Genomic DNA, 25,383 nt, shown 5'->3' with positions numbered 1-25,383 from the left:
GAGGGGGGGTTTCTGGGGAGTGTTGCTGTTTTTGTTGCATTATAGATGATTATGTGTTTGCTTTGGGGGCATTGTGCTGGTATATAGCAAATCTTTTTGGGGGTGGAGGGGAGTGTTACAGTTTTGTGTGCATTATAGGTCATTGTTCGCTTTGGGTGCACTTTGCATCAGTGTGTGTTTGTGTCTTTTCATTTGGGAGGGGGTTGGGCGAGTGTTACTGTTTTTGTTGCATTATAGCCCACTGTGTGTTTGTGTTGGGTGCATTGTGCTGATGTATAGCAGATCAGTTTGTGTGTTTGTGGCTTTTGTTTTGGGAGGGGGGGTTTCTGGGGAGTGTTGCTGTTTTTGTTGCATTATAGATGATTATGTGTTGCTTTGGTTGCATTACCCTGGTATATAGCATATAAATGTGTGTGTTTGTGTGGTTTCTTTGTGTGTGGGGGGGGACTGTTACAGTTTTGTGTGCATTATAGGTCATTGTTCGCTTTGGGTGCACTTTGCATCAGTGTGTGTTTGTGTCTTTTCATTTGGGAGGGGTTGGGCGAGTGTTACTGTTTTTGTTGCATTATAGCCCACTGTGTTTGTGTTGGGTGCATTGTGCTGATGTATGGCAGATCAGTTTGTGGCTTTTCTTTTGGGAGGGGGTTTCTGGGGAGTGTTGCTGTTTTTGTTGCATTATAGGTCATTGTTCGCTTTGGGTGCACTTTGCATCAGTGTGTGTTTGTGTCTTTTCATTTTGGGAGGGGTTGGGCGAGTGTTACTGTTTTTGTTGCATTATAGCCCACTGTGTGTTTGTGTTGGGTGCATTGTGCTGATGTATAGCAGATCAGTTTGTGTGTTTGTGGCTTTTCTTTTGGAAGGGGGTTTCTGGGGAGTGTTGCTGTTTTTGTTGCATTATAGATGATTATGTGTTTGCTTTGGGGGCATTGTGCTGGTATATAGCAAATCTTTTTGGGGGGTGGAGGGGAGTGTTACAGTTTTGTGTGCATTATAGGTCATTGTTCGCTTTGGGTGCACTTTGCATCAGTGTGTGTTTGTGTCTTTTCATTTGGGAGGGGGTTGGGCGAGTGTTACTGTTTTTGTTGCATTATAGCCCACTGTGTTTGTGTTGGGTGCATTGTGCTGATGTATAGCAGATCAGTTTGTGTGTTTGTGGCTTTTCTTTTGGGAGGGGGGGTTTCTGGGGAGTGTTGCTGTTTTTGTTGCATTATAGATGATTATGTGTTTGCTTTGGGTGCATTACCCTGGTATATAGCATATAAATGTGTGTGTTTGTGTGGTTTTCTTTGTGGGGGGGGGTTACTCTCTTTTCTCTCTCAGCTGTTTACTGCCTCCTGTTTTTCTCCTGCAGTCGCCGTCCCTCCCCTTGCGTGCGATTGGCCAGTGCCGGTGTCTGTCGGGACTCCTCCCGCTCCTATTGGTTCTGCCCTGGAGTCCCCTCCTCGCCCTGTTTATCTTGCCAGTGTCGGCTGTGCGGGGCTGAGCCTCCTCCGAGGAGAGACCGAGCGCAGTAGTGAGTGTGGGCGGTGGGAGTCGGTGCCACTCGCTCTCGGACGCTGTGTTTTTCTCTCTCCTCCTCGTCCGGACATGATCGTGGCTGCGGCGGCCGAGTCGCGGCTCTACCAAGCGGCTCTGTCCGTGCAGGAGCTGCTTTGCAACGGGACGGTGAGTGCGGGGAGGGGGGAGGGGGAAGGGGCTTCAGCAGGATCTGCCCCCCACCCCCAATGACTGCAGGGTGCTGGTTCTCCGGGGTATTTTGGGCAGGTCAGGACTCCTTAGCCAGGGTGTCTTGTAAGTGCGAGTGGGGATTGGGGGGGACAACCTCTGCTGCTGTATATGGGGGGAGGGGGGGCAACCTCTGTTACATGCTGTATATATGGGGGGGGGGGGGGGGCAGTCCTTTGTCCTGCACATAAATCCCAATAAGTAAAGACATGGGGCATCTGGCTCATGCTGCGTTTTGTTATGGTAAGTGCTGGAGACAGCGCTGTACTGCTACTGCTTTCCATAGCCGTACGCAGCGCTGTACACTGAACACGAAGAGTCAGTCTCAGAGCTCCACGCCTGTCCTGTTTAATTAGGATTTTTAATGGAATAATAAACCCGTGCACTGGGAACAGTACAGATACATGTACGGACATGTCTGCAGTTCAGCCCTTTGCACGCAAAACACTTCCAGGAGGAAAGTATTCGGAAAATGTGGCCAGAAATAATTGTTCGGCTCCTCAGAGGGTTGTTTTCGGTGCTTTTCCGTCTACATTGACTTTTTTTTTCCTCCTGTCTCTTTACTGATTGCATCATGTCGCCCTGCCCTCCCCAATATCTCAAATTCCAGCCCCAACCAGCTCTAAGGATCCTTCGGGGGCTTCGGCTTTATAGCATAAAAAATAGCAGACCCGGCCCGTTCCGTGTTCTGTCTCGCTCGCCTTCTGCCAGTGATGGGAGCTGGGGGGGACGCAGCAGCCTCTCGTTCCGGCAGGATCCCTCCACCTCTGTCCCACAGGCTGCTGTTAATGGTGGCTCAGCTGCTTTCAGCCAGACTCCTAACCTAGTTTACTCGTTTTAGCTTTATTACTGTGTATTATTATCTCTTGCCTATGCTCAGTTTATTCACGCTGTACACGGCCTTGGGTGAATTTCTTGAAAAACAGCAACTGAAGACAATAACTTATTCCTTTAAACATTTTCTGTTTCACAGAGTTGTCCAAAAATATTAAGAGATGATTTTAGGGCTTCAAGAATATGCATGGACACCGTCCTGATAGTGAAACTGATGCCCAGGGTTTCTGTCAGGGGGGACCAGATTTTTTCATTTTTTGGTTAAACATCCCCCCCCCCCCCCACCCCAGCTACACCTGAGGGACCTGTAGAAAAGAGCAAAATGCACTGCAGTCGCCTGCATCCGCAAGGGAGGTGGGCTGATACCCCCCTGTCGTCCAACGTAATCCTTTTCCGAGACTTTGGCTTCCGATCGTCACTTTGTGGCCCCGTGTTTTCACCATTATTCCAACTAAGTGTTACACTTGTGCCCGGTTTTGCACTACTGTAGCCTGAGAGTGGTGAGAAGGGAATGCCCGGCTCCTCTTGCCTTTCAGTGCCCAGGTTTTCCCTTATTTTGCCCATATTTTCATGTGCGGCTGAGCTTCCAGCCTCTATCGTTGGGACACCGGCTGCACATACTGTAGCAGGACGTGTTGATCCACTCCTACCCTAGCTGAGATAATATTTAACCATCCCTCTGACCTCATGTGCAACTTTCTTTTAAATTAGCCCCTTATTTTCTTCCTCCTGTTACTGTCTTATCTGTCTCTATGTTCCATCTTTCCTTTCTTCACCCAATGCTATTAAAACGTTTTATTGTGTATTGTTTGAATGTTTTTACTGCTGTAATTGTCTGTAGCTTATGTTCTTGTTGTCGTTGAATTCCTTCAAAAAAGGTGGTAAATAAATCCTAATAAATAAATACGGCAAAGAGTGCGCTGGGACGAGTTTAAGGCTCGTGCTGGAGAATGGGGGGGGGGGAGGGGGAGGGGAAGGGGGCTTCGGTATCGCAGCCCTTACGGTAGAGATGTCGTTTTTGAGGCTTGTGGCTTTCTTTCCTTTTTTTGCGTGCAGCAGCCTTGGAAGGGAGGAGGAGTGAGCATGGTTTAATGTTCATGTTTTCCTCAAGGTTTCTTCTGGACTTGTTTTTCTTTCTCCAGGTTAAGTACAGGGCTGGCACAGCTTGGACTGGTTTGGTCAGTTTCCTCAAAATGAGGCCAATAGGTTGCAATTTTTCATGCCAAGAGAATCCAGGCACAGCATTCTTATCTCGGGGCTGACAATGTTAACAGTTTTGTGGTGCTGGTAAGCTTCGGGGGGGGGGGGGGGGGGGGGGACGGGACTTGAAGCCAGCGCCTTATGCAGATGATAGAGCAAACATAGTAAATGACGGCAGATAAAGACCTATACAGTCCCATCCAGTCTGCCCAACAAGATAAACTCATTTTACATGGTATATGATACTTTATACCTGAGTTTGATTTGTCCTTGCCTTTCTCAGGGCACAGACCATAGAAGTCTGCCCAGCACTGTTCTTGTACTAAAAGTTCTGAAGATTCTGGAATCCCAAAGAGTTACAAGATTCCGGAATCCCAATTAGTTGCAACATTCCATGTAGAACCCCAAAGAGTAACATAGTAACATAGTCAATGACAGCAGATAAAGACCTGTACGGCCCATCCAGTCTGCCCAACAAGATAAACTCATTTTACATGGTATGTGATACTTTATACCCGAGTTTGATTTGTCCTTGCCTTTCTCAGGGCACAGACCGTAGAAGTCTGCCCAGCACTGTTCTTGTACTAAAAGTTCTGAAGATTCTGGAATCCCAAAGAGTTACAAGATTCCGGAATCCCAATTACCAGCAACATTCCATGTAGAACCCCAAAGAATAGCAAGATTCTGGAACCCTACAGAATTACAAGATTCCGGAATCCCAATTAGTAGCAACATTCCATGAAGAACCCCAGAGAGTAACATAGTAAATGACGGCAGATAAAGACCTGTACGGTCCATCCAGTCTGCCCAACAAGATAAACTCATTTTACATGGTATGTGATACTTTATATCTGAGTTTGATTTGTCCTTGCCATTCTCAGGGCACAGACCGTAGAAGTCTGCCCAGCACTGTTCTTGTACTAAAAGTTCTGAAGATTCTGGAATCCCAAAGAGTTACAAGATTCCGGAATCCCAATTAGTTGCAACATTCCATGTAGAACCCCAAAGAGTAACATAGTAACATAGTCAATGACAGCAGATAAAGACCTGTACGGCCCATCCAGTCTGCCCAACAAGATAAACTCATTTTACATGGTATGTGATACTTTATACCCGAGTTTGATTTGTCCTTGCCTTTCTCAGGGCACAGACCGTAGAAGTCTGCCCAGCACCATTCTTGTACTAAAAGTTCTGAAGATTCTGGAATCCTAAAGAGTTACAAGATTCTGGAATCCTAATTAGTAGCAACATTCCATGTAGAACCCCAAAGAATAGCAAGATTCTGGAACCCTAAAGAATTACAAGATTCCGGAATCCCAATTAGTAGCAACATTCCATGAAGAACCCCAGAGAATAACATAATAAATGACAGCAGATAAAGACCTGTATGGTCCATCCAGTCTGCCCAACAAGATAAACTCATTTTACATGGTATGTGATACTTTATACCCGAGTTTGAATTGTCCTTGCCATTCTCAGGGCACAGACCGTAGAAGTCTGCCCAGCACTGTTCTTGTATTAAAAGTTCTGAAGCTAACGTCGAAGCCCCTTAAAATTTACACTCAAACCCATCCCTATCCAGTCAAGGTCTTCCCAGCACCGATTTCGCTTCCTAATTACCGGCATCGCCACCCAATCTCCGCTAAGATTCTGTGGATCCATTCGGATTCCTTTGTGTGTTTATCCCACGCACACTTCAATTCCATTACCGTTTTCATCACTACCTCCCGCGGAAGGGCATTGCACTTATCCACCACCATCTCTGTGAACCTGACATTTTTCCTGAGTCTGCCCCCCCCCTTCAATCTCAATTCATGTCTCCTAGTTCTAAGCAAGCAGAGGTCGTTTGCAGTGCACCATGGTGGTTCGGGTATCCTCGGTCAGCCTGTGTCCAAAAATAGTTCACACAATTCCAGCAAAAGAAATCGCAGTGTTTCTGGATCTTCTCTTTTCCCTGAAAAGCAGCAGGGGCTGGAGTGTGGCTTTATTAGCCAGATATAATCCAGATGAAGAGCTTTGTGTGGGATCTTTCTAAAGTCCGGCCAGGGCAACCCCCTCCCTCCCTCCCTCCCCCTCGAGCTGGGACTTGGAGCTGTCCGACATGGCTGCTTGTTGATGCGTCAGTCCTGTTCCCAAAAGTTTAAGCTCCGGTGTCTACAGGACAGGTCTGAAATTGTGACTTTGCGTTAATTTGTGCAGTACTGCATGAGGTGATATGGGAAGGGCTGATTTTTATGGCTGGGCAGGTAGCCAGGTGATAAATACAAGCGAGTGTCAGATCCTGCCCTACGGCGCTTCCAGCATCCAGGAATATTATAACAGCCAAAAGACATCAGGCAGAATGTTTTTATTTTTTTGTTTTAAATAAATGCTCCGCGTTGCAGCCCTTCTTTACTGCTCTTTGGCTTAGTTACTTTGCATCCACTCAGCTACAGTAAAGGAAGGAGGCAGCCTCACTCCTTGGCCCTGGGTCAGGTGCGAATAACGAAATCCAGCCGTGGGCAGGTCCTGCGCAGACTACTTCCGGAAGAATCCGGTGCAGATAAATCATAAGATCACTGCAGATCATCTTAGTCCTGCATTTTCTAAAACACAATATCACGTTGTAGAAATTTACAATAAAATATCGACAGTTAAGTTATTTAGACAAATTTGGGTGGACTTCCCCCATCACAAGGCCCACCTTGTATCCTCCGTTCCCCCTCCCCCCCAGCTCGTACTCGGCTTCTGATCTGCTCCCTCCACCCCCACTTTCTCTGTTCCTCTCCTCTAAAGCTTCTTCTCACCCCTCCCTCCACAGCTTAAGTCCCCACCGCTGTCCTTCCCTTTCAGCTGCTGCGCTTTGCTGGCGCTGCTGCCGATGTTTGCTCTCCTGTAACACAGGGCCACATCAAAAACGGCACAGGAGAGGAGGATTCAGCCCCCAATTAACGCAATATGCCGTACCCTAGCGATACAGCGAGGGGGAAGGGTCTCCGTCTTCTCCTTTCCTATAAACATCATCTTATCTGTGAGCCATTTCTGCTTTTTTTTGCTCTTAAGTGCGGCAAACTGAAGGCTTAGGTTTGGTTTCCTCTTTGCTGTGGATATTGCAGCTGACCGGGGTGGGGGGGGGGGGGGGGTGTTGCTGCTGTCTTGGGGAACATCTTGTTCCATCTACTTCAGACAAAAGTGCACAGTTCTCTTTTGGGTTGGGTGTTATCAGTTCAAGCAGGGGAGGGTGTCGGGTGAGCAGGCGGAGCACGGCTCGGCCTAGTGAACAGAGGGCTTTTTTTTTTTTTTTTTTTTTTTTATTCCCTGCTGTAACTGTTACAGCTATCGTGAAGGGTTTGTGTCACTTTCTTTTCTAGGAACTTGGAATCCAGATTCCTCGCCCACTGGGACACGGACCAAGCCGATTCATCCCCGAGAAGGAGGTAATGTTTGCACTGCTCTGGTGCACTGCTTGGTAACACTGTTGAGGAAACCTTTTTTTTTTTTTTTTTAAGCTGTCGCATTTCTGCTTTTAAACAGCTGCTGACCTACAGAATGTTTTGGACAGAGTTAATGATTGTAAATCATGGCTGCGTTTTGGCAGTGGGGCTGAGGAACTTTAAAATCAGCGCTTCCTCTGCTTTTTAACTTAGCTATTTTCAGAGCAGTTCCTCGGTACATCTGCCATCCGAGCAGAACCAGCTGCTCTGTAATTTTAGATTTTTTTTTTGGTTTTGGGAACACTAGATCATCTGCCTTGTTAGTGTCAGTGTGAAGCTTATTAATCGCAATATCCCCAGATTAAGGGTTCATCACGATTTACAAATAAAATTTATCACTAAACAAAATATGGATAAAATTTCATTAAAACTAATAACATATACTAAAAATTAGTTTTCAATTTTTTCCTAAAACTTAAATAATTCAGTTCCACTCTAACATCATCCGGAAGAGAATACCATAGGGGTATTGGTACAGCTCCAAAAATAGTGTTAAATATTCGAGGAAAAACGAACCTTACTGAAATACACAGGACAAAGAAGCAGGGGCGTAGCTGCTATGGAACCACGGGGGCCAGGGCCCCCGTAGATTTGACCCTGGACCCCCTCAACCCCCCCCCCCCTCCCGCCGCCAACCCACCGGTAACCTGCCGTCGCCGTCTGCTACCTTTGCTGGCGGGGGACCCCAACCCCCGCCAGCCGAAGTCTTCTTGCTTTGTTTAGTTTCTGAGTCTGACAGACGTCAGACTCGCAGAAACAGAACGAAGCCTTGCGATCTGCAGGGCTTCGTTCTGTTTCTGTGAGTCTGACGTCGGACGTCAGACAGACTCGGAAACTAAACAAAGCAAGAAGGAAGACTTCGGCTGGCGGGGGTTGGGGTCCCCCGCCAGCAAAGGTAGGCGATGTCACGGCGGGTGGGCCACAGTTGTTGGAGGTGGTTCTGGCGGGGGGGGGGGGGGGGGGGGTCGGCAGTGGCGCCAGGGGGGGGGGCTAAAATGTGCCCACTCACCTCGGCTCTGGACCCCCCTAACGGCGAAGTCCAGATACGCCCCTGCAAAGAAGTAACTGCTTGATCAATCTTGAAGAACCACCAAATAGAGATTGAATTAATCGGAAAATCAGGTGCCAGAGCCATGAATTACTCGATAATAAAATACAAAAAGCTTTTCAGGCTCGTCTGCCTTTTCATGCTCTCTGCTTTGTGCTGTGATTATTTTGTTACATTTGTACCCCGCGCTTTCCACTCATGGCAGGCTCAATGCGGCTTACATGGGGCAATGGAGGGTTAAGTGACTTGCCCAGAGTCACAAGGAGCTGCCTGTGCCTGAAGTGGGAATCCAACTCAGTTCCCCAGGACCACAGTCCACCACCCTAACCACTAGGCCACTCCTCCACTGTTGCTACTATTTGAGATTCTACATGGAATGTTGCTATTCCACTAGCAACATTCCATGTAGAAGTTGGCCCTTGCAGATCACCAATGTGGCCGCGCAGGCTTCTGTCTGTGAGTCTGACGTCCTGCAGTACATGCAGGACGTCAGACTCACAGAAACAGAAGCCTGCGCAGCCTTCTACATGGAATGTTGCTAGTGGAATAGCAGCATTCCATGTAGAATCTCCATAGTAGCAACATTCCATGTAGAATCTCAAAGAGTAGCAACATTCCATGTAGAATCTCCAATAGTATCTATTTTATTTTTGTTACATTGTACCCTGCGCTTTCCCACTCATGGCAGGCTCAATGCGGCTTACATGGGGCAATGAGGGTTAAGTGACTTGCCCAGAGTCACAAGGAGCTGCCTGTGCCTGAAGTGGGAATCCAACTCAGTTCCTCAGTTCCTCAGGACCAAAGTCCACCACCCTAACCACTAGGCTACTCCTATAACGCCGGTGCTACAGGCGACTGTCGCACGACTACTGCAGGCGTTAGCGCAGAATGCTCAGAGTTCTGTAGCGCAGGAGACAAGGTAGTCGCCAAAGACTAGCGCGAATACCATTTAAATGTAGTCAAACATGAATGTTAATGAGGTCATTTCTATTCCCTCCCAATCCTCGGAGAAACCAGCACAGCCCTTATGCTGAAACCTAACGCCAGCTCGGAGCACACGCTGGGGTGGTTGAAGAGAGGGTTGCTCACAGTTCTTTCTTTAAAATATGGGTTTTTTAAAAATTTTATTTGGAAGAGGGAAACCCGTGCAAGCCCCTAAGCACTGGTAGTGAGAGACAAATATGTGCGACTCGGGAGCAAATCTGAAATGGAAAACACATTGGCGCCTGTTTTCTGCATTTAAAATTAAGCCTTCCAAGTAAGTAAATAAATAATGAAAATCTTATATTTAAAGGCACAGAAAACAGACGCAGTGTGCTTCACTTTCGGGTTTGCCTGCTGCATGCACACAAGAGCTGAGCTTACTGCGAAACACTTCTGCGCATGTGCCAAGCACGTTATAAGTACATAAGTATTGCCACACTGGGACAGACCAAAGGTCCCATCAAGTCTGTTTCCAACTGTGGTCAATCCAGGTCACAAATACTTGGCAAGATCCTGAAAAAGTTAAGTATATTTTATGCTGCTTATCCCAGAAATAAGCAGTGGATTTTCCCCAAGTCAATTTAATAACGGTCAATGGACTTTTCCTTTAGGAAGCCGGCTAGACCTTTTTTTAAACCCTGCTAAGCTAACCACCTTTACCACATTCTCTGGCAACGAATTCCAGAGTTTAATTACATGTTGAGTGGAGAAACATTTTCTCCGATTTGTGTTAAATTTACTACTTTGTAGCTTCATCGCATGCCCCCTAGTCCTAGCATTTTTGGAAAGAGTAAACAAACAATTCACATCCACCCATTCCACTCCACTCATTATTTTGTAGCCCTCTATCATATGTCTCCTCAGCCATCTTTTCTCCAAGCTGAAGAGCCCTAGCCGCTTCAGCCTTTCCTCATATGGAAGTCGTCTCATCCCCTTTATCATTTTCGTCACCCTTCTCTGTACCTTTTCTAAATCCACTATATCTTTTTTTGAGATGCGGCGACCAGAATTGAACACAGTATTCGAGGTTTGGTCGCACCATGGAGCGATACAAAGGCATTATAAGATCCTCACTTTTGTTTTCCATTCCTTTCCTAACAATACCTAACGTTCTATTTGCTTTCTTAGCTGCCACTTCACTTCCAGGTTTGCCTGGTGCATGCACACAAGAGCTGAGCTTACCGCAAAACACTTCTGCGCATTCACCAAGCACATTCCCCCCCCCCCCCCCCCCCCCCCCCCCCCCCCCCCCCCACCCCCACCCCCCCCCCCCCCCCCCCCCCCCCCGCTTTTGCTTTTACAGCATGCGTATAATTCAGTACCCTATTTTCCCTCGAGCATTAGCGAGCTCGTTTTTTCTGCGCTGTTCCAGTGGTATGTTGTTCTGCACCGTTGGTGTTACTGCAGGAGTTGTGCTGAGCATCAGACCTGTCGTACCTATTGTGGAAGAGAGCGAGTCAGAGGATAGCTGCTCTCCCCTCCCACTAATCCAAAATAGGGAACATCCCAAATTTTTTATTCTAGCCTGGGATAGTACCCTGCCTTTCTCCTGACTCATTTTCCAAAACATGTCGGAATTTAACACGTAGGATCCCTATATAGAAAGATGATGAAATCACCAGAAAACTTAAATAACTGTAGCACTTTGTCAAACAGGACACTGCGAGGTGTGGCCTGCGTGGATCGTACCGATACAGCTCGGTCTGGTTGTTGGACAAACTGGATGGAACCATACAAGTCTTATCTGCTGTCATTTGTTATGCGTTTTACCAGCATTAAAATAACCCTACAAAACACACTGATATTAAATAAGGCCCAGGGGAGGAAATGGAAATCTTTCCTGTTGCAGCCGTGTTGTGAACGGCACACGATGCAGAGGTTGAGAAGGAATGATGGCCCTGCTTATTTGGAAACGTTTATCACAGTTCCCCAGTATAAACCGTTGAAAATGGTGTACAGAGCAATAAAAGAAAAATAAGACAGCTTACCCGAATAACCCTACTTTTAAACCCTTATATATCCCAATCTCATTATACCTCATCTTTCCGCTATACCCTTTATCTTCTCTCTCCTCACCTTCACCAGTCTCTCTTCCTTTTGATTATCCTTTCCCTTTGTTTGCCTCTACTTGTTCAACTCTTTTATCCTCAAAACCCCACTCACTGCTTATAATATTCTCCTTCAAGACTTTGTAATTGTAATTATATTTACTATGTAAGCCGCATTGAGCCTGCAATGTGTGGGGAAAGCGCAGGGTACAAATGTAATAAATAAAAACAATATAAAAACCCTCCAAAATAAAGCAATAAAAAAGAATAACAATGGCAGAGGCAGCAGTAATTTCTTTATTCATTATTCCAAGAGCCCCAACTAATGCACAATGCATTACACTTAACAAAGCCAGAGCACATACTAACCAACCATCCAAAATATGATCATTCACAACACCCATCAGGACGAGAAGAAACAGAGTGGATAGTGGGGTTCTGCAGGGGTCTGTGCTGGGATCCGCTGCTTTTTAACATATTTATAATGATCTGGAGATTAGAATAACAGTGAAGTAATTAATATTTACTGATGACACAAGTTATTCAAAGTTGTTAAGTGCAAGAGGATTGTGAAAAATTGCATGACGACCTTATGAGACTGGGAGGCTGGGCATCCAAATGGCAGATGGCGTTTAATGTGAGCAAGTGCAACGTGTTGCATGTGGAAAGAGGAACCCGAACTATAGCTACGTAATGCAAGGTTCCACGTTAGGAATCACAGACCAGGAAAAGGATGTAGGTGTCATCGTTGATGATACATTGAAACCCTCTGCTCAGTGTGCAGCGGCGGGAAGAAGAAACCAATGTTAGGTATTATTAGGAAAGGAATGGAAAACAAAAATGAGGATGTAATGATGCCTTTGTATCGCTCTATGGTGCAACCGCACCTCGAATATTGTGTTCAATTCTGGTCGCCGCATCTCAAGAAAGATATAACGGAATTAGAAAAGGTACAGAGAAAGGCGACGAAAATGATAAAGGGGATGGGACGACTTCCCTATGAGGAAAGGCTAAAGTGGCTAGGGCTCTTCAGGTTGGAGAAAAGACAGCTGAGGGGAGATATGATAGAGGTCTGTAAAATAATTAATGGAGTGGAAAGGGTAAACTTGAATCGCTTGTAACTCTTTCCAGTAATACTAGGACTAGGGGGCACGCAATGAAGCTACTATGTAATAAATTTAAAACAAATCAGAGAAAATATTTCTTCACTCAACAAGTAATTAAACCCTGGAATTTGTTGCCAGAGAATGTGGTAAAAGCAGTTAGCTTAGCAGGGTTTTTAAAATATTTCCTAAAGAAAAGTCCATAAGCCATTATTAGGATGGACTTGGGAAAATCCACTGTTTAGTCCTAGGATAAGCAGCGTAAAATCTGTTTTACTGTTTTGGGATCTGGCCAGGTACTTGTGACCTGGATTGGCCACTGTTGGAAACAGGATACTGGGCTTGATGGACCTTCGGTCTCTACCAGTATGGCATCACTTAATGTTCCTCTAAGGATTAAATCGGAGTAATACTGATCTACCTGACTTTCATATAGGGTGTCTTTTAGTAAGGCCGCCTCACATTTCTAGTTCATGCTAAACGTTGAGAGATGCCCATAGGAATGCATTGGCATCTCTAACGTTTAGTGCACGCTAAAAATGTGAGTGCGCCTTAGTAAACGACAGGTAGGAACAAATCCCATGACCAGTCCCAGGGAAATTCTATTGGCCCTAGTACAGGGTGTTGCATTGGGGATTCCTGCCCATCATCCTTCTTTGGGATGCCATGCTCTGAGGTTTGCAAGCCACTGTTTGTTCATCCTGTCTTTCACAGGCCTAGAGCCTAATTTCCAGGGTGCAAACTTGGCTATTCTAATGACCATTCATTGGGCAAACAAAATGTTATTGTTGAGACACTTCTGGAATGGAAATGTGTCATGCCACTATCTCAAAACTCCGTGGGATTGTAAACTAGAGGGGCTTGTTTGAGAGGGTGTGGTGTGCCTGGAGTTATTACTGGTGGAGGTGGGAGTCATAGGGTAAACGAAATGACCTGGGGGGGGGGGGGGGGACTAGACTTGGAAACCCTTTTAACGTAAGCCGTCTAGAACATAAGCACATAAGTATTGCCATACTGGGAAAGACCAAAGGTCCATCGAGCCAGCATCCTGTGGCCAATCCAGATCACAAATACCTGGCAAGATCCCAAAAAGTACAAATCATTTTATACTGCTTATCCCAGAAATAGTGGATTTTCCCCAAGTCCATTTAATAACGGTCTATGGACTTTTCCTTTAGGAAGCCGTCCAACCCTTTTTTAAACTCCACTAGCTAACCGCCTTTACCACATTCTCTGGCAACGAATTCAGAGTTTAATTACACGTTGATGTGAAGAAACATTTTTCTCCGATTCGTTTTAAAATTTACTACATTGTAGCTTCATCGCATGCCCCCTAGTCTAGTATTTTTGGAAACCATAAACAGACGCTTCACATCTACCTGTTCAACTCCACTCATTATTTTATATACCTCTATCATATCTCCCCCTCAGCCGCCTTTTCTCCAAGCTGAAGAGCCCTAGCCGCCTTTAGCCTTTCCTCATAGGGAAAGTCGTCCCATCCCCTTTATCATTTTCGTCGCCCTTCTCTGCACCTTTTCTAATTCTACTATATCTTTTTTGAGATGCGGCGACCAGAATTGAACACAATATCGAGGAGCGGTCGCACCATGGAGCGATACAAAGGCATTAGAAGTCGAATTCTGATTTGTACGAGCAGTGGGAAGACGCTGCATCAGGCTCTGAAAGTGAGGCAGGGTCTAGGCTTTGGGGGTACTCGTGCATTTCCTGGTGTCGGCAGCAGGATGGCTCGGCCACGCTTTCCAGCTAATGACAGGTACCAGGAGCCAAACTGGCATGGCTGATACCTGAGTTGGGCAGGCCACGTGATCTGCATCTGCTAAATGAAATGATTTCTTGATGCAGATGTAAATGAATGGCAAGAAAACGCCCTGGATTAACTTTTTATTTTTTTATATCAAGCAGAGTTTAATTAAAGACACAAAACTCGCTCACCACCTAGATTTGCCTCATTTTGCCCTAGAATATGGTTTCTTGTAAACTTGGATGTGTGAGAACTGTTGGGGGGGGGGGGGGGGGCGGTGTTAAGAGCAGCTCTCTGAGTTGTGTAGCAGGTATTCCACCCTGACTGGAGATTGGGAGGGGGTGATATTAATCCTTTAAACGGACTCAGCAGTTTAGTAAGTAGATAACACTGAGCTTTGCTTTCTCCAGGCGTCAGACTTTTTATCTTTAAGCGTTTTTTCTCCATCTGCTTATTTTCCCAGATCCTTCAGGTGGGGACTGAAGACGTACATTTACAGACGGTCGTTGCTGATGCTTTTGCTGCTGTCGGGCGGCTGGACAATATCACACTGGTGATGGCTTTCCATCCACAGTATTTAGAAAGCTTTTTAAAGACCGAGCATTACCTGCTTCAGATGGACGGGCCGCTACCTCTGCATTAACCGACACTACATCGGTATTATGGTGAGTAAAGGAGCAATGCACTTCAGACCAGGGGCTGTACATCGGGGTCACCATTAATGTATCCTATATAATAAAACGCACCTCCAACATTCTGAAGCTGACTGCATGGCTGAGCCATTCCTGCTCTCTGTATCCATCTCCTGAATTGACATCACATACTTCCGGGTTCGTCACAAGCAGAAGTGACCAACCACACGAGGTTTCTCGGCTTCAGAATGTTGGAGGTGAATTCTATTAAATAGGATTGGTCAGTTCCTTGAAGCACAGCCAGAGCTCAGCGTCCTGCACAGTAACGCTCAGATGCCAGAGAGAGAGAGAGGGGGGGGGCATCTCTGTCTCACACACACACACACTCTCTCTCTCTCTCTCTCAGTCAATGTCTTTCTCTCTCACACACTCTGTCTCACACTGTATCACATTCACTCTCTATGTGTCACACAGTCACTCACACACTCTCTTGGTCTCATACACTCAGTCTCACAGAGAGTCTGCCTCTCACCCACACGCTCTCGCATACACTGTATCTGTGTGAAACACAATCTGTGTCTCTCACACTGTGTCTCGCACACACACTCGCACCCAGACTCACTCTCTCTATCACACACACACTGGCACATTCACTCTCTCTCTCACACACAGTCACTCTCACATACACACTCCGAGGAAACCTTGCTAGCGCCCGTTTCATTTGTCCCGTGTCAGAAATGGGCCTTTTTTACTAGTATATAATAAAATAATTGAGACCTTGTCAATCAGAAGGACACTGGGATTAGGTGAATATGAGAAATTAGCTCTCAAAGTTTAATTACTCACCAAAAGCAGGATTAACACAAGATCATCAAAGTCCGTAAATCAGTCATTTCATTTCTCATATTGGGAGAGCAGCGCTCCGTGACACACAACAGGTGCCGTCACAGTCTACTGTATTCTCCGACTGACTTAACAAATTGCCAATATTATATTTTCCTTCTACCATTATTTTCTATAGCCTACACATTTGGCCACCTGCAATTTCATCATACTTGGCATATACATCCAATTATGACCAAGTTTGAGTTTGCTTATCTCCCATCCAATTATGACCAAGTTCAACTTTTTCTGCACCTGGCCTTATCTTTGCCCAATTATCTCTTATCAAAGTTTCTCAAAATGCCTACGTCCAGCTGTATGTTACACAATCCTTGCCAAACTTTGTAACTCTGCCAAGCTTCATCAGGCTGTCACATTTCTTCTAGTAACATATCAGGTCTGAGAGATCCTTTGGTTTTACAGGCCTAGTTTGCTAGAAAGCCTGAACCTGTTTATCACTGACAGTTATCTACAGGGCATAGCTATGTGGGGCCACGGGGGCATGGGCCCCCACAGATTACGCCCTAGCCCCCTCTACATCTGACCCCGTCCCCCGCTGCCGCATCAGGTACCTTGTTTGCTGGCAGGGGTCCCCAAACCCCACCAGCCGAAGAGTCTTCTTCAGCACCGGTCAACTCCGGCGCCTTCGTTGTGTGTGATCATCTGTTTCTGACGCCTTGCGTCCTGCACCGTGCATGTAGCCCCATGCAGGACGTAAGGTGTCAGAAACAGATGATCACAAAACGAAGGCCTGTTTTCCTCAAGTCACACGTGCTCAGTCTCAAAACTGAGACTTTGCAAGGGGGTTGGAGTAATAGAGCTGGCGCTAATAGAAGCTTGGGGGGGGGGGGAGGGGAGATGTCTTTGAGACAGCTCGGCTTCTGAGCGAAACATGCATGTCAGACAACGGAACCCCTGGGTTTGACATAAAAAGATAAGTAAAAAATACTTGATAAAAATAATTAAAAAATCAATAATAAAAAAAAATTCAATAGTTGTTAACGGGTGAACCGATGAAGAGGTGGGTGCTGGGTACATTGTTATATTTAAATTTTAACAATGAGCACCGCTGAGGTCACCAATAGATTGTGAAATTTATTATACTGAAGAAGATAAATGACTGAGCTAGAGACCTGCACGGGAATGGGGTTTTGCGGGAATCCCATGGAACCCCACGGGGACGGAAGCAGTTCCTGTGGGGTTCTTGTGGAAGTGTATGCTCACCTACTGAGTACAAGTTCTTTGCTGTCTCCTCCTCCTCCTTGCTTTAACAGCACAGATGCAGTCTGTGTCCCACAAATGAGAAGATGAATAGGCTGGAGTGGGCTTCAAGGAACATAAGGATAGGGCCAGGTGGACTTTTATGGTCTATGTCCCAGAAAAGCGACAGACCATAATCAAGTATATAATTTAGGGAAAGAGAAATGGGACTTGATATACCGCCTTTCTGAGGGTTTTGCAACTACATTCAAAGCAGTTTACATATATTCAGGTACTTATTTGTACCTGGGGCAATGGAGGGTTAAGTGACTTCCCCAGAGTCACAAAGAGCTGCAGTGGGAATCAAACCCAGTTCCCCAGGATCAGAGTCCGCTGCATTAACCACTAGGCTCCTCCACTCACATTCATTGTCAATTTAATCATGAATTGATAATGATTGTGACTGTTGGACAGACTGGATGGACCGATCTGGTTTTTTCTGCTGTCATTTACTATGTTACTATTAATCCTCTCTGCTCCCGGGCTGATGCGCAGACCTCAGCTCCGATGTAGGCATGAGCATCAGATGTCACCTGACCTACTGCCGCGTGCATGTGGGCGATCTCTTAGCACACAGTGCCAGTGAATCAGAGAAGTCTTCACTTGCGAACCAGAGTGTTCCAACTTCCGTTCCTTCCTTGCCTGCAGTGCTGCGGCTCAAACCAAGAGAGAGACTGAGAGAACCGACAGCAATTTTTTTTTATGTACTATTAAATTCTTTTGGGACTGGGTGAGGACAGGTTAAATTCTGTGGGGACGGGTTTGATTTCTGTCCTCGTGCAGCTCTTTACTCTGAGACCTTGCTTTTGTGTTGGAATTTTGTTGATTGAGGAATTACTGGATACCTATGTTAACGTTTTTGCAGTCTCAGAACTGAGATGCACGGCCTGAGGGCCCAGCAGCTGCTAGGCAGGCAATGCAAGGGGGGCCCCGGCGCTGGAGTTTTTTCTCTCCTGCTCCTGTTGGGATGCGATCACCTGGGTCCCGTCAGGGGCAGGAGAGAGAGACCCTTGCGTCGGGCCCCCCAGAGGCCAGGGCCTGGGGAATTTTGCTCCCTCCCCCCCTGCTGCTATGGATCAGGATAGACAGTGTGCCTTCTGCTGGAAGACACATGAAAAACGTCACCTGTACGTAACTGCCCTTGGACTTGAATGTGGAAAGGCGAGGGAGGAAATTTCAAAGGCCAAGTTCTTGGGATGTGGTTTTGTTATATCCTTCTCATGCCTTATCTTTCTGCACTTAAGAACAAGTCAGGCGTGTGTGGTGACTGAGGAGCTCCTTCTGTTAACGTCTGTTCTCCACAGGCTGCAGCCAGACATCAGTGTTCCTACCTAGTCAACCTGCACGTGAACGACTTCCTTCATGTAGGCGGAGACCCAAAGTGGCTGAACGGCCTGGAAAACGCCCCCCTGAAACTGCAGAACCTAGGGGAGCTGAACAAGATGTTGGCCCACCGACCGTGGCTCATCACCAAAGAGCACATTGAGGTCAGTTCTCGTCTTACTAACACTGAAACGATGATTGTATTAATGAATACCTCTAGTAGCTACGCTTGGGCTCAGTTTTAGGGGCAGGGTTGTTCTTCAGTATAGTCTCCTCAGTACATTGTTCTTTTGGGCTAGTGTTGACAGCAGCACTGTATTGAATTAACCTTCAAAGAGTGCTGGATCCGAGGCTTACATCGGACCATCCGCATCTCAGGTCAGTTAGGGTTGGCGATGCTGCAAAGGCCCAATTCTGTCCCTGCTGTAAACAAGGGTAAACACCAGTTAGATTTGGAAACAATTTAATTTTGGCATTTTTTTATTCATTTAACCATGTAAGAATTCTAGATACATTACAACAGTAAAGTCCAGTAATTAACACCGTTTAAAATACAGTGAACTGTGAGCCCACTAGGGACAGACCCAGTACCTGAAAAATGAAACTAAACCACTTAGGTCTAAGCGGTGTATAATACTTAAAATGAATGATTACAAATTCCTCAGCAATAAAATATATATACAAAAAACACCATTAAAATGCCAATAAGAATCCCTGGTGCAGGAGCCAGGGAAGAGCAGTCCTGGGACCCTGTGGTGCCTTCCTAGGTGTTATGGCAGTGCTGCTTCCCTTTAGCCTAATGGTTAGTGCAGCGGACTTTGATCCTGGGGAACTGGGTTCGCTTCCCACTGCAGCTCCTTGTGACTCTGGGCAAGTCACTTAACCCTCCATTGCCCCAGGTACAAAATAAGTACCTGAATATTTGGAAACCGCTTTGAATGTAGTTGCAAAAACCTCAGAAAGGCGGTATATCAAGTCCCATTTCCCTTTCTGAGAAGGTGCAGCTTTTCCTACTGCTGGGAGGTGTAGTGGTTAGAACAGGGCTGACCACCAGGGAAACCAGGGTTCAAATCCTAGTGCTCTTCCTTGTGTAAGTTGCTTAACTCTCCACTGCCTTGGGTACAAATTGATTGTAAGCTTTCTGGAACAGGGAAATACCTAGTGTACCTGAATGTAACTTGCCATGAGCTAAGTACTTGTTCATTTCCCCTGATTAGGGCAGGAGCAGCAGCCACATGCTTACCTGAGGGGTGGGGAAGAGAGGAGAAGGGGGACAAAAGTGAGAAAAGAATGGACAGCATTGTGGCAAAAATCAGTGTCGATGCCCTTTAATGTGGGGATAGGAGCCAAGAGGAAGCTGGGAAGAGATGGTGGTTACGCATTGGTCTTGAGCAGTCTGGTTAGTAGGGCAACAGTTGTGGAGTGAAAACACCCTGAGGCTTGTGGATGCAACTCTGGGGGTTTGTCAATGAGTAGGGAAGGGAGCCCACTGCTGCTGTAAATGAAAGGGGTCTGCGACAGAAAAAGGTCTGCCTACCAATCGCTGTAAAGTCTCTGCTGCCCCCTGCTGGACCCAGTCAGTAAAGCCTGAATTCCTCTCCATTTGGGAGTGGTAGAATGTCTTTGAATGATATCGATATTTTATAACTCTTGTCTGATGTAGGTTGATTTTATATTGTCTTTTTGTATTACTTTATTATATTTTCTTGATTTTTACTGATAAAGATTTTTCAAATAAATGAAATCAGTAAGTTAGTGGAGCGGATTTACCCCCGTTTACTAAGCTGCACGGCAATACCAGCACAGCCCATTCAAAGTAAATAGACTGCGTCGGCATTGGTGTAGGGTTGGTTGGGGTTGGGGGGTTATAGTTTGGTTTCCTTTTCTAGAGTATGTAATGCTGTACAGAGTGGAGGAGTGGCCTAGTGGTTAGAGCACTTGTCTTGCAATCCAGAGGTGGCCGGTTCAAATCCCACTGCTGCTACTTGTGATCTTGGGCAAGTCACTTAACCCTCCATTGCCTCAGATACAAACTTAGATTGTGAGCCCTCCTGGGACAGAGAAATATCCAGAGTACCTGAATGTAACTCACCTTGAGCTACTACTGAAAAAGGTGTGAGCAAAATCTAAATAAATAAGATGTGTAGAACAGCTTTATCCTTGCATCAGCCGCTAATGGATAGGACAGTGACACCTAGTACTGACCATGAGCCATAATTCAGGGGAGCAGGGAGTAGAAAGGAAACCTGTCTCTTTTGCATTATCAGCTGTTCCCCTTCCTCTGCTTGATCTCCTGTTTGTACTCTTTGGTTAGCCCAGACTTTTGAAAATTCTTACCACCTTTCCTGGAAGGCTGCTCCCTGCACCCGACACTCTCCAATTAAGAAATATTTTCTTATTTTACTTGATCCCTTTCTAGTCCGAGGGGTTATGCTAGAGCTTAGCTTCTGCAGCTGAAGTGAACCACACAATCTACTGCCATGAAATGAGCATGAGTGAATTTGTTCTAAAATGACACACGTTTTTTTTTTTTCTCCTTTCTTTTTAGCAACTGCTAAAGACTGGTGAGCACAGCTGGTCACTGGCAGAGCTGATCCATGCCATGGTTCTGCTCACACATTACCATTCACTTGCTTCTTTCACCTTCGGCTGTGGGATCAGCCCCGAGAGCCACTGTGCGGGGGGCCACACCTTCCAAACCTCATCAGTCAGCAACTACTGCATTTGCGACATCGCCAACGGCAATCACAGGGCAGAAGAGACTCCCAGTCCCACCGGCAGTACTTCAGTAAGTGCTCTCTGCAGGCATAAGGACACGGCTTTACCTCTAAACTGACTGTCATGTAATAATTCAGTTCATCTTGAAATAAAGCTCTGCGGGGAGGACGCTTCATCCACAGCTAGAGTTTAGTGTGAAGGGATAACCTGAATAGTCTAAATTCAGTGCCCTTATTGCAGTGTCACTGGCTGTAGTTCTGTGGCTTGATTGCATGTGAAAATGTTTTCACGTTGCACAAAGTATGAGGCTGGAAAGAGGTTTCAGCTTGTGTTTGTTCTGTTTCACAAGCTGGAACTTTGCAGCCGCTTTGCTGCATCTCATCTGCTTGAGGTCCGTTTGCTTTTCCTCTTGGATACATGACCCCCTTTTCACAGGCCTCAATGAGTAAGTTGGTTATAGGTGATAAGCAGAGCATACAACATGACATGTCTAACAGTGCAGAGATGTGGAAAGGGTCCAGACAATGAGTCTAGACCGTTCCTATTGCTCCCGTCTCCTTCCCTCCCTTGTTTGTGTGTGTGTGAATGGTTCTTTTCCTTTTCCAACCATTTTTGGGTTATTGTACACTGCTGCGATCTGCTAGTTAGTCACGGGGGTATAATACGCAAATTCTGATAAACTATAACTATGGAAATCATTCTCCTTACATAGTAACATAGTAGATGACGGCAGAAAAAGACCTGCACGGTCCATCCAGTCTGCCCAACAAGATAACTCATATGTGCTAATTTTTGTGTATACCTGACCTTGATTTGTATCTGCCATTTTCAGGGCACAGACCGTAGAAGTCTTGCCCAGAACTAGCCCCATTTTCAGGACACAGACCGTAGAAGTCTTGCCCAGAACTAGCCCCACCACCCAAACACCAGCCCCGCCTCCCAATTTCAGCTAAGCTTCTGAGGATCCATTCCTTCTGCACAGGATTCCTTGAACCCTAAACTGGCTGTGGTTGGTTGATGTTGCACTTAGAAGTAAATTTTTGCGCTTTCATACATCATCTTCTTGAGAATTGTGGAAAACACTTCCATTCCAAATTTATTAAGGCTGGTGTTTCTCCTTGCCTTATGAGTATGTGAAAGTGTCTATCTAGGAATGCGTATTTTCAGCAGCAACCACCCTGGAGAAGCTCTGGGTCAGGCCCACGTTCTTGTGTCATCCTAGGCTCCATTTGAAAGACCACGTCTACATGAAGGTGCTTTACAAAGACTCGTAATTCCATTTTCTTCCTCAGGCCGCAGATTCTTCTTGCGAGGTAGAAGCACTTATGGAGAAAATGAGACAACTGCAAGAAAGCCGAGAAGAGGAGGAGGCCAGCCAGGAGGAGATGGCCACTCGCTTTGAGAAGGAGAAGAGGGAGAGTATGCTGGTCATGTCTTCAGGTAGGAAGGAGTGAGCTCTCCCTTAGCAGTTGTCATAATCCCATGTAGGATATCAAAAAGTCTTTATTGAAAAGCAGCTAAAAAAAACGACCCTGACTCGGCCGTGTTTCGGCACAAAAGGCGTACATACTCTTGCCGTTCCACGGCCATAACCTTTCTGTGCTGTTCCATTGAGGATTTTACAGCTAGGACTTTGACCATCATCTCGTCGTTAATCATTTTTGCAACAACATCAGAGACCTACCAGACCCCTGAGGCAGGCCTTTGGTGCCGAAACACGGCCGTGTTGTGACATTTTTTAGCTGCTTTTCAATAGACTTTTTTGATATCCTCTTTGCATCCACCTCACTGTTTTGTTTGTTTGCCCACGTTTACGTGAGGTCTGCTACTCCTTTTTGCTTGTTTCATATAATCACATGTAGACAATGACACTGACCAGTGTGTTTTATGTGTAACAGAGGAAGAGGAATCTGCTCCCAGCAGAGATGTGTCGCGCCACTTCGAAGACACAAGTTACGGCTACAAAAATTTCTCCAGGCGGGGTATGCATGTGCCAACGTTCCGTGTTCAGGTAAGGATGCTTTTCACAGCCTTGTTGCTGGTCTGTCAAAGCCTAATGAAATTGGAATGGGAACTGTGCTTTTACCAGCTTTACTGTTTGGCCTGATGTCTGACGTATCATAAGCTTTGACTTATTTAGGACAGGGATGTCCACGAAAGTGCTATGCTGGGTCAGTTGAGTGATTAAGTAAACCAGCAGGAGCCAACTTGAGTTGTTTTAGCATTACCCAACCGGTAGTAATGTGGCCTGAGAACCAGCGGAAACTGGATTTGATTCCAACTGCATCTCCTTTTGACTCTGGGCCAAGTCACTTATCCCTACATTGTCCCAGGTACAAAGTACCTGTATATGATATGTACTATTATTATTATTATTATTATTATTAATAATAATAATTACATTTGTACCTCACGCTTTCCCACATGTAGCAGGTTCAATGCGGCTTACATGAACACTCTGGATAGATAAGTTGAAGGAGACTTAATAAGTGGCGGGGTGAAGCTTGAGACATATGTTCAGCCTCCTAATATTAAAAAAAGCACCAAGAGCCTTTCAAGGATGGAATGGTTTGGTTCATAAGATCATACAAAGTGAAGCTCCGGGATATATGTCAGGCCTTATAGACCTACCAGTCAGGAATTCTACTAAATTATCACGTATGTTCCTGAATCTCCATTACCCCAACTGCAAAGGACTAAATTATAAATCAACATATGCATCCAGTTTCTCTTATATAAGCACGCAAATATGGAATGAATTACCAAAATCAATAAAAACAACACACGACACAAGTTTCCAAAAACTACTGAAAACTAACTTATTCAAGAAGGCTTACCACAAAGATCCATCCTAAATGCAAACAACAAAATTTACACTAGAACTTCACATAATGAAACTCTTTATTCCTGATTGTTCAAGTCCTAATCTACTACGATTGAAGTTTTATCCATTTATCTTTTATTTCTTATTATGAAAATGTACTTTATTTGACTACCTAATTCCACTCTGTTACCTCCATATTTTAACTGTGTATTTCTCTTTTTACGGAATTGGTGATCACCATTACGGACCAATTGTAAGCCACATTGAGCCTGCAAATGGGTGGGACACAAATGGTACAAATAGTCGAGTTTTTCATTAGGAACTTAGTACTTTTTTAAAATATTGCATTGCTGTGTGTACTTTGACCCTCTTCTGCCATTGCAGCCTCCTAATATTGGCCGATAACCAAAAAAATCATTGCTCTTTATGGAACAAGGCACCTTGTTTTATAGCCAGGGTTATTACAATGTAGTAATTTTTTTAAGAGAGAGGATTATTTGAATGGAATAGCGTCCACTGTCTGTCCACAGGGTGCTGACTCTTTACTTTTGCATGCAGGACTATAGCTGGGAAGACCATGGCTTTTCCCTGGTGAACCGCCTTTATCCAGATGTTGGACAGCTGCTGGATGAAAAGTTTCACATTGCCTATAACTTAACTTACAACACGATGGCAATGCATACAGACGTGGACACCTCCATGCTGCGACGGGCCATTTGGAACTACATCCACTGCATGTTTGGAATAAGGTCAGTCCTTACAGTAAAGTGAAATGGCTGGACTTCTGCATGTTCCTAGATAACTGGTCTTCTGGGGAAAGGAACATGGGAGAGACCAGTGCCGATTACACTCCAGTAACTGAGATGGGCTGTAGAACCTTCAATCACATAAATCTTCCTTCGGTCTTTTTCTTCTCCAGTGGCATCTGTTAATACTTCAGCTTCCCGGACAGTAAACCACTGTACCACTCCTTTTTTTTTAATAATAAGTTTATTAAATCATAACAATACACCACAGAAAATGCAACAGAACAAAACACACAATATGGTACAGAGTGCTGAGTTCTAACCCTAAAATTAGTCCTTATTGGATAGAAAAAGGTCTAAAGACTTCCATTTGCGGATAGCTGATTTGTGTCCAGACAGGGAGAGTACTGCAGATTGCTCAATTCCACCACCACCACATTCACATGGGAACTATCCTTCCAGTGCGAAATGACCAGTTTCAGCGCAACTGAAACCAAAAAGTCATACAATAACTTATCATTGTCCGTGTAGAGAAATGATATACAAACAAATTTCCATATCACATATTTAGGTAAAAAAAGATTCTTGGAAACCAAAAATCTTTTCCAATTTTTCCCAAACATCTGACCAAAATGTTACAAGAGGTGGACATTCCAACAGTAGGTGTGTGAGAGTTCCAGGTTTGTTTTTACAGGACCAACACAAATCACAACTAGAGGACCCAGACGGTTTACTCTTTCTAGGTGTCCAGAGGGCCCTGTGATACATGAAGAAGAGGGATTGAGTTATTGCAGCCAACAATGATGCCCGGGGGCCGGTCG

The 25,383-nt window shown here is 45.5% G+C and overlaps 1 protein-coding gene across 1 annotated transcript in view; it reads left to right on the top strand.

The window, feature by feature from the left end:
* The first annotated feature begins 1,477 nt into the window (after nt 1–1,477).
* Nucleotides 1,478–25,383, top strand: part of SESN1 (sestrin 1) — a 30,320-nt gene continuing 6,414 nt past the window's right edge. The window contains 9 exon segments of the mRNA XM_030199188.1: nt 1,478–1,665; nt 7,110–7,175; nt 14,641–14,810; nt 14,812–14,842; nt 18,256–18,438; nt 20,823–21,062; nt 22,285–22,432; nt 22,891–23,003; nt 24,375–24,565. Coding sequence (XP_030055048.1) covers nt 1,588–1,665; nt 7,110–7,175; nt 14,641–14,810; nt 14,812–14,842; nt 18,256–18,438; nt 20,823–21,062; nt 22,285–22,432; nt 22,891–23,003; nt 24,375–24,565 — 1,220 coding nt within the window. The 5' untranslated portion in view covers nt 1,478–1,587.

This window comes from Microcaecilia unicolor, chromosome 3 (assembly GCF_901765095.1).
Source record: "Microcaecilia unicolor chromosome 3, aMicUni1.1, whole genome shotgun sequence".
Classification (NCBI taxonomy): domain Eukaryota; kingdom Metazoa; phylum Chordata; class Amphibia; order Gymnophiona; family Siphonopidae; genus Microcaecilia; species Microcaecilia unicolor.
Note: the sequence above shows the minus strand (reverse complement) of the source record. Positions and strands in the feature narration are given on the sequence as shown.